This window comes from Cucurbita moschata, unplaced genomic scaffold (genome assembly GCF_002738365.1).
Source record: "Cucurbita moschata cultivar Rifu unplaced genomic scaffold, Cmos_1.0 Cmo_Scf00010, whole genome shotgun sequence".
Taxonomy (NCBI): domain Eukaryota; kingdom Viridiplantae; phylum Streptophyta; class Magnoliopsida; order Cucurbitales; family Cucurbitaceae; genus Cucurbita; species Cucurbita moschata.
Genome location: NW_019268526.1, coordinates 4,915,623 through 4,923,091, shown reverse-complemented (window position 1 = coordinate 4,923,091; position 7,469 = coordinate 4,915,623). Strand labels below are relative to the sequence as shown.

Genomic DNA, 7,469 nt, shown 5'->3' with positions numbered 1-7,469 from the left:
TTTTTTTTTTTTTTTTTTTTTTTTTTTTTTTTTTTTTTTTTTTTTTGGCCTTTTTCACTTCTCAGCTTCTTCTCTGACTTCTCATTCAGGAGCTTTGACTGTTGCAATCCCTTCGTTTTTGCTACTATTAGCTCCATCCCTTTACTGGGTTTCTTCCAGCTAGGGTTTTGCCTGATTCGTATCTTCAGGGTTTAGTTCTGGTCCTCATTCTATGGTTCTATGTTGAGAATTTTGTTTCTTTCTCTTAGTGTGTGGATGTTTTTCTCTCTGTTGTTTCTGGTTGGGCATTCGGTATTTTCTTAGCTGTTTCATTTTACGAGACTAAAATTCTGTGCACCCTTTTGTTTCTGAAATTTGGGTTTTGTTAGGGCTCTCTGCTTTACGCAATTGTTTATTGATCAGTACTGAGTTGTTTTATTGTGTTGGATAACTATGAATTGGCAAGAAACAGCCTGAGGGGGGAGGGTTTGTTGCTGTCTTCGGACTTAGAGATGATTGCAGAGAAACCTAGTTGGGTTAGGCATGAGGGCACGCAAATTTTCTCGATTGATGTTCAACCTGGTGGACTGAGATTTGCTACTGGAGGAGGCGACCACAAGGTACTTTTTCTTATCATATTTTACTCTAGTTAGTGGCGAACAAGAATGTGGCTAATATGAAATGACTTCCATTTTTGTTTATAATGGTCTCCGAGAAAAATGTCTAACTTTTTTTCCAATTGGCCGCGGAAGCAGTGGCACGCTATCACTATCCTTTTACTTTATAGTTGATGAGGATAGTCTAGATTGTATAACATGTAGGAATTTCTTGCATTTTGTTTCCTTTTCTTTGTTGTAATCTTACTTATGCCGGAAAAAACTATATTGCGTGTTGAAGATGATAAAAATGGTCTCGTTAGTGCATGTTTCGTGTTTTTGAGGATAGTGGAATCAATGTATGTCGAAAATTTCACGTCTTTAAGCTCCCATTAGCTCTTAACGAAAGAGAGTGGGCTTTTGATTCCAAATCTTTCCCCCCTTCTCCTGAAGATTGGAATTTGTTTACTTCACATGACTAGTTGTGGTCTGAGCCCCCGGTCATCTCATTAGGTATCTCAATGCCGGATGAGGGGCATCCCCACAACTTGTCAATGACTTCTTGGGAACCTGCTCGGCTGAGCTAACTATTGAAACCTTTTTGGTGATGGAAATCCTTCTTCAGTCTAGCTTTGAAATCTCATTTCGATTGGATTGTCAGTTGAATAGTCAGAGACTGCTTCCGAATAGTTATTGTGAGAGTTTCAATATATACACGCATGTGCCTCAAGTTATGACTTACAAGAGTACAATTGTGTTCATGCATGGGTTAGCAATTATGGATTTATTATTTTTTATGTGGTGTTGGTCGTCGTGTGATTGCTGAACCAATGCAACAACTAGTTTTTCTGCTATTCATAATTTTTTTTAATTATATTTAATTATGTGACCATAACATCACTTACTACATCCTGTACCCCTGCAGGTTCGGATATGGAATGTGAAATCTGTTGGTAGGAGTTTAGAAGATGATGACTCAAATCAGAGGCTTCTTGCAACTCTGCGTGATCACTTTGGGTCAGTTAATTGTGTAAGATGGGCTAAGCATGGTCGTTATGTGGCATCAGGGTCTGATGATCAAACAATTCTTGTTCATGAAAAGAAACCTGGTTCAGGGACCACTGAATTTGGAAGTGGAGAGCCCCCAGATGTCGAGAACTGGAAAGTTGCTATGACTTTGAGGGGGCACACAGCTGATGTGGTAATCGTTTAGCTTGTCATTTTTTTTTATGTGGAACTTCATGCATTTGATTAGATTTTATGTATAAATATTGTTAAAAGAAAAAAAAAGAAAGAATCAATTTGGGAGAATCAAGCCTCTTAGGTCTCTTTTTTTAAAAATATCAAACTGTTTATAATTTTCAGATTGCTCATTTATATATTTAAGCATTATGCTGACTGATGTATGCGGTACTGATATTGATGGCATCTAACCCGGGAGTTATATTTCAATGCATGAAGTAGGTGGATCTTAACTGGTCGCCTGATGACTCGACATTAGCAAGTGGGAGTTTAGATAACACAGTTCACATATGGAATATGAGCAATGGTATTTGTACAGCCGTTTTGAGGGGTCACTCTAGCCTTGTTAAAGGAGTTGCCTGGGATCCCATTGGTTCTTTCATAGCCAGTCAATCGGATGACAAGACAGTTATTATATGGCGAACAAGTGACTGGAGTCTTGCTCACCGAACTGATGGACATTGGACAAAATCTGTATGTTTGTTTATTTTATGTCCGGATTTGATTTTTTTTTTACTTATTTTTAATTTGACTATCTTTATGTTCTTGTGGCTTTTCTTTTCCAGCTTGGTTCTACATTTTTCCGGCGTCTAGGCTGGTCACCTTGTGGACATTTCATCACTACTACACATGGTTTTCAGAAGCCCAGACATTCTGCACCAGTCTTGGAGAGAGGGGAATGGTCTGCCACGTTTGATTTCTTAGGACACAATGCTCCTGTTATTGTTGTCAAATTTAATCATTCTATGTTTCGGAGGAATTTAACTAATGCTAACGAGATGAAGGCTGTTCCTGTTGGGTGGACAAATGGAGCTTCGAAAATTGGAGGCAAAGAATCCCCATCATACAATGTGATTGCAATTGGGAGTCAGGATCGCACTATAACTGTATGGACGACAGCAAGTCCTCGCCCTCTTTTTGTTGCCAAACATTTCTTTACCCAAAGTGTTGTTGATTTATCTTGGTATGACTCTGGAAATATACCCATACTATGTAATTGCTTTCCAAATCTTGTTTTGGTGTTCATCTACTAGACCTTCATTTGTCACTACCCATAATTTTCACGTTTCCTATTGGAGCAGGAGTCCTGATGGATATTCACTCTTTGCATGTTCCTTGGATGGGTCAGTAGCAACTTTCCATTTTGAGGTGAAAGAAATTGGACAGAGGTTACCTGACGTCGAACTTGATGAGATTAAGAGAAGTCGTTATGGTGATGTTAGAGGTCGGCAAGTGAATTTAGCTGAAACTCCTGCTCAGCTGATGCTTGAAGCAGCTTCATTAAGGCAAGTCTCAAGCAAGAAAGTGGTTTCAGAATCTCAACTAAACCAGACCCTGTCAAAATCTTCAATAGATGCAAGGGATGCCTCCAAGACTTTGGAGGCCCAAGTTGATGATTCAAAGAAGAGTGGGGGAGCTGGTGTGGATGGTTTGAATAAGGTTTCGTCAGCTTCCCAGAAGATTTCTAGTCCTGTGAAGCAAAGAGAATATAGACGACCTGATGGAAGAAAGAGAATTATTCCAGAAGCAGTTGGAGGACCTGTTCTGCAGGAAAATAAGTCTGGTGGGATTCAGAGTAGCAATGCACTTGATTTCCCATCTATGTCATCTGACCAAAAAAAGGATAATAATGGTGTAGCTGCCCCTGAATGTGTAAGGGAAAGTTCCATGAGGGGAATGCCTAGCAAACGCACTGATTCAAAGGAGCGTACAGGGGTCACTGCTCGAGCAACAATCACTGATAGTTTAGTGATTGAGAAGGTTCCACTCTCTGCAGGTAATGATGCAAATATCGTAATGGATCATTCTGGGAATTTGAAGACGTCGAATCCATTGGCTACTTGTAGTTCTGTACTTTCAATTAGGGTGTTTGATAAGAAAGAAGGGGAATATAATGAACCAATTTGCTTGGAAGCTCGACCAAAGGAGAATGCGGCCAATGACATTATTGGGGCTGGAAACACATCGATGTTGAAAGAAACAGTTATTTCTTGTACTAAAGGATCAAGAAATCTGTGGTCTGATAGGGTCTCAGGGAAAGTCACTGTTTTGGCTGGAAATGCAAATTTCTGGGCAGTAGGGTGTGAAGATGGATGCCTACAGGTAGTTACTGGCTATTTAATATTTAGTTACATTTATTTTGGGGCACTAAGATTGAGTAGGAGAATGCTCTGGACGATATGCACGTGCAATGTATTATGACGGTACAGCTAGATTTTGCATTAATACAATGAACCCTGGTATTATCTTTGAGACTAAAGATTTTACTATCTTGGCAATAGAGCAGATGATTAATGAAGTTATTAGCTAATCTTAGTCGTATTACTCTAGGCTGCCAGAAGTAAATTTGGTTTAATATAATAATAAAATATTATGCCTTTATATAAGCTTCCCATTTGGTTACAGTTTTTTAATTCTTGAGTAGGTTTATACCAAGTGTGGTAGACGTTCTATGCCAACCATGATGATGGGATCTGCTGCTACATTTATCGATTGTGATGATTCCTGGAAATTGTTGCTGGTGACAAGGAAAGGTTCCTTGTATATATGGGATCTCTTTAACCGCAGTTGTCTCCTTCATGACTCGCTGGCATCACTGATTCCTTTGAATCCTAACTCATCTACCAAAGATTCTGGTAACGTTCAACATTTGAATTATTATATCCTAGTGGGATGCTAATGTCAAAGTTTCTTGTCTTTTTGTTCTTTGTTTTTCTCGTGTTTTCCATTGCTTTCTATAGAATTCTGCCTTCTGATTTGAGGACTGAACCTTCCACTCTTTCAGGCACTATTAAAGTTATATCTGCCAAGCTGTCAAAATCTGGTTCTCCTCTAGTTGTTTTGGCCACTCGCCATGCTTTTCTCTTTGATACAAACCTTAAGTGTTGGCTGAGAGTAGCAGACGACTGTTTCCCTGCATCAAATTTTTCCAGCTCTTGGAACTTGGGGTCTATTCAGAGCGGAGAGCTTGCTGCACTGCAGGTTGATATCAGGAAATATCTGGCTAGAAAGCCAGGTTGGAGCAGGTTTGTTCTTTCCTTTCATCCGAAGTCTGAAGCTTTAAGAACTTGGGTTCTGGTTTGTTTTCAGGGATGGTTCATTTTCATTTTCATTTTCATGATCATGATATTGATCTCAACATGTTTGATTCTTAATGTCACATGATTGATGTGGAAGGAAGATGGGGTTTTTCATGTCAGTGTAATAGGTTCCTAGTTAGTTTCCAGATCTTTTTACATAATTTTGAAGTCAATTTTAAGTGTTTAGTTTCTTCAATCTAGGGTCACCGATGATGGAATGCAGACACGTGCTCACCTAGAAACTCAGATGGCATCCTCACTAGCATTGAAGTCACCTAATGAGTATCGCCAATGGCTTCTATCATACATACGCTTTTTGGCAAGGTGATTTACATTTATAACACATTTTTGATTTGCGTAACCACATATTTCTATAGCTCATTTCTTATTGCAAATGTTGCCTGGTGCTTTTTTGCACTTAGTTTTAGGAGCACAAAAGTTTTGAATTCATCAAAAGAGATGTGGATATTATAGCTAGATCTGAGATTGAGGTTGATACAGATACATAGTTGAACACCTTTTCTGTTCCAGAGATCAAAATTCTTGTGCATCAGAACAGATGCATGATGATGTCTTTGATTTGGGAGACACATTAGGCTTGTCCTCCTTTTTTCTCGTTGATGATGGGATTTATTAGTAGTTTTTCTTTTTGGTTTTGTTTCGTTAAATGATGTAATTTAATTTCATTCAGAAGATTTCAAAGCATTTTAGTTCACACATTTGTACTCGGTGTTCTTGGCTACTTGATTACAGAGAAGCAGATGAATCTCGGCTACGTGAGGTTTGTGAGAGTTTACTAGGACCCCCAACTGGGATGGCTGGAGATGCATCCGCGGATACAAAGAATCAAGCCTGGGATCCTTGTGTGCTTGTAAGACTTTGTGCATATTTATTCTTCTTTTATTCAATCAATGATATCGTCCCTTTCTGCATTCATTTTTTGTTTCTGTTCCTTTGTTATAACTCTCTTTTGAAATTCTTCTGATTGGTTTGATTCATGACAAATGCTGTCTGTAGTGATAATGCCTTTTGACTTGTCTATCTTTGATCAATTCTATTTGCACTTGTTTAGCTTCTCTGTGCTTAAATCTAAATCACCATGTGGTTGATCACTCAATCTTTTGGATTTTGTAACTAGTGTCATATTTTTTCATAAACCCATTATTTGTCTAAAGTTGGTGAAGTAGATTGCACAATGTGGTTATCCATATTACTCGCACCTCAAAACTCAAAACTATTTAATGTTGCAAACGGCTGCCCTTCAGGTTTCTGGGCCATAAGAAGTTTGTTTTAATCACATTTTTACATTTACGCAGGGAATGAGAAAGCACAAACTTCTAAGAGAAGATATACTTCCTGCCATGGCATCAAATAGAAAAGTCCAACGACTGCTTAACGAATTCATGGATCTTCTCTCCGAGTACGAAAATGTTGAAAACAATGTTGAGCCAAAATCTTCCCTCCCTGCAGCATCAAGCCCTCTGGAACCAGATCATGAGCAGTCTGCTGCTCCACATCAAGCCGATAAAATGGAAACTGACCCTACAGTTATTCATCCAAAGGATTCCTCCAAGTTGGTAAATTATCAAACGAGTTTCACTCCACCTGTTGATCCGGGCCAGCCAGTAAAGGATCCTGTTAACCTAGCTTCAGAAGCAAAACACTGACTTTCTTGTTGGCCCAACGGATCAAATCACATTCAAAACTGAACACTGCAACTGGCATAGACTAGGCTGCGTATGTATCACACCATGACATGTCCCTATCTATATATATGCATGAGAGAAGCTTTCCGTCTCCATTAATTGTCTGGGACATTCTTTCCATAGGACCACTTGTCTGAAGTAATTGTTCTGGTTAAGAGTTGATTCTTAGGAATGGTAGCTAGAAGTAAGATTTTTTTTTTTTCTTTCTTCCATTTAACTTTTTCCGCATTTGTACAATGGTAAAGAATAGCGTCCATTTAGATAAACTCAGAGCTACTTCTATTACCATATATGAGTATGACGTAGATTTTCGAGTCTAAAGATATCCGTACTACAACAGTACAGCCAGGAGAACCTTCTATTCTTAGATAGCCAAGGTCTCTGCAACTGATACAGATTTAGGGACAAACATTTGTATGATATTTGTGTTAAATGTAGATTGGAGGTGCTTGTACGTTCATATCAAAATTTCTATCTATATATCAAGAACTGTGCTTCTAGAACCGTTTTTGACATCTTTGGTCAGCTAATGAAGCTTCCAGTCGAGATGCAATGGCATCGGCATTAACCTGTTTGTTTTCGGCTTCCATCTGAATGTTGCATAATTTGTAGTTTCCAGTTTCCATTATGTGCTTAAGCAGGGACAGGGTGTAGCAGCAGGAAGGAATGTTGCTCTAAATGGAGGGTGGGAAGACACTTTAGTATCATTATCATATGGAATCATTGTTGAGGTACTCGAAATTTAGTCAGTTTGATGGGAGATTTTGATATTGCTCTGCTCCTGCATCTGTGCAACTATTATTCAAAATTGAGATGTTTTTTTTGTTCTTTTATATTTTCTCAAAAAAAAAAAAAAAAAAAAAAAA

General features: G+C 38.5%; 1 protein-coding gene across 3 annotated transcripts in view; it reads left to right on the top strand.

Moving 5' to 3' along the window:
• Nucleotides 1-7,108, top strand: part of LOC111448255 (protein HIRA-like) — an 8,352-nt gene extending 1,244 nt beyond the window's left edge. The window contains exons 2-11 of one of the 3 annotated variants that reach the window (XM_023087732.1): nucleotides 452-599; nucleotides 1,501-1,776; nucleotides 2,040-2,291; nucleotides 2,384-2,781; nucleotides 2,900-3,920; nucleotides 4,243-4,453; nucleotides 4,603-4,843; nucleotides 5,099-5,221; nucleotides 5,651-5,768; nucleotides 6,214-7,108. In XM_023087732.1, coding sequence (XP_022943500.1) covers nucleotides 492-599; nucleotides 1,501-1,776; nucleotides 2,040-2,291; nucleotides 2,384-2,781; nucleotides 2,900-3,920; nucleotides 4,243-4,453; nucleotides 4,603-4,843; nucleotides 5,099-5,221; nucleotides 5,651-5,768; nucleotides 6,214-6,564 — 3,099 coding nt within the window. In that variant the 5' untranslated portion in view covers nucleotides 452-491 and the 3' untranslated portion in view covers nucleotides 6,565-7,108. Of the gene's footprint in view, nucleotides 1-368; nucleotides 600-1,500; nucleotides 1,777-2,036; nucleotides 2,292-2,383; nucleotides 2,782-2,899; nucleotides 3,921-4,242; nucleotides 4,454-4,602; nucleotides 4,844-5,098; nucleotides 5,222-5,650; nucleotides 5,769-6,213 lie in introns of those variants that run through there. The other 2 variants (XM_023087734.1, XM_023087735.1) reach the window with 2 other exon arrangements.
• Nucleotides 7,109-7,469: the final 361 nt, after the last annotated feature.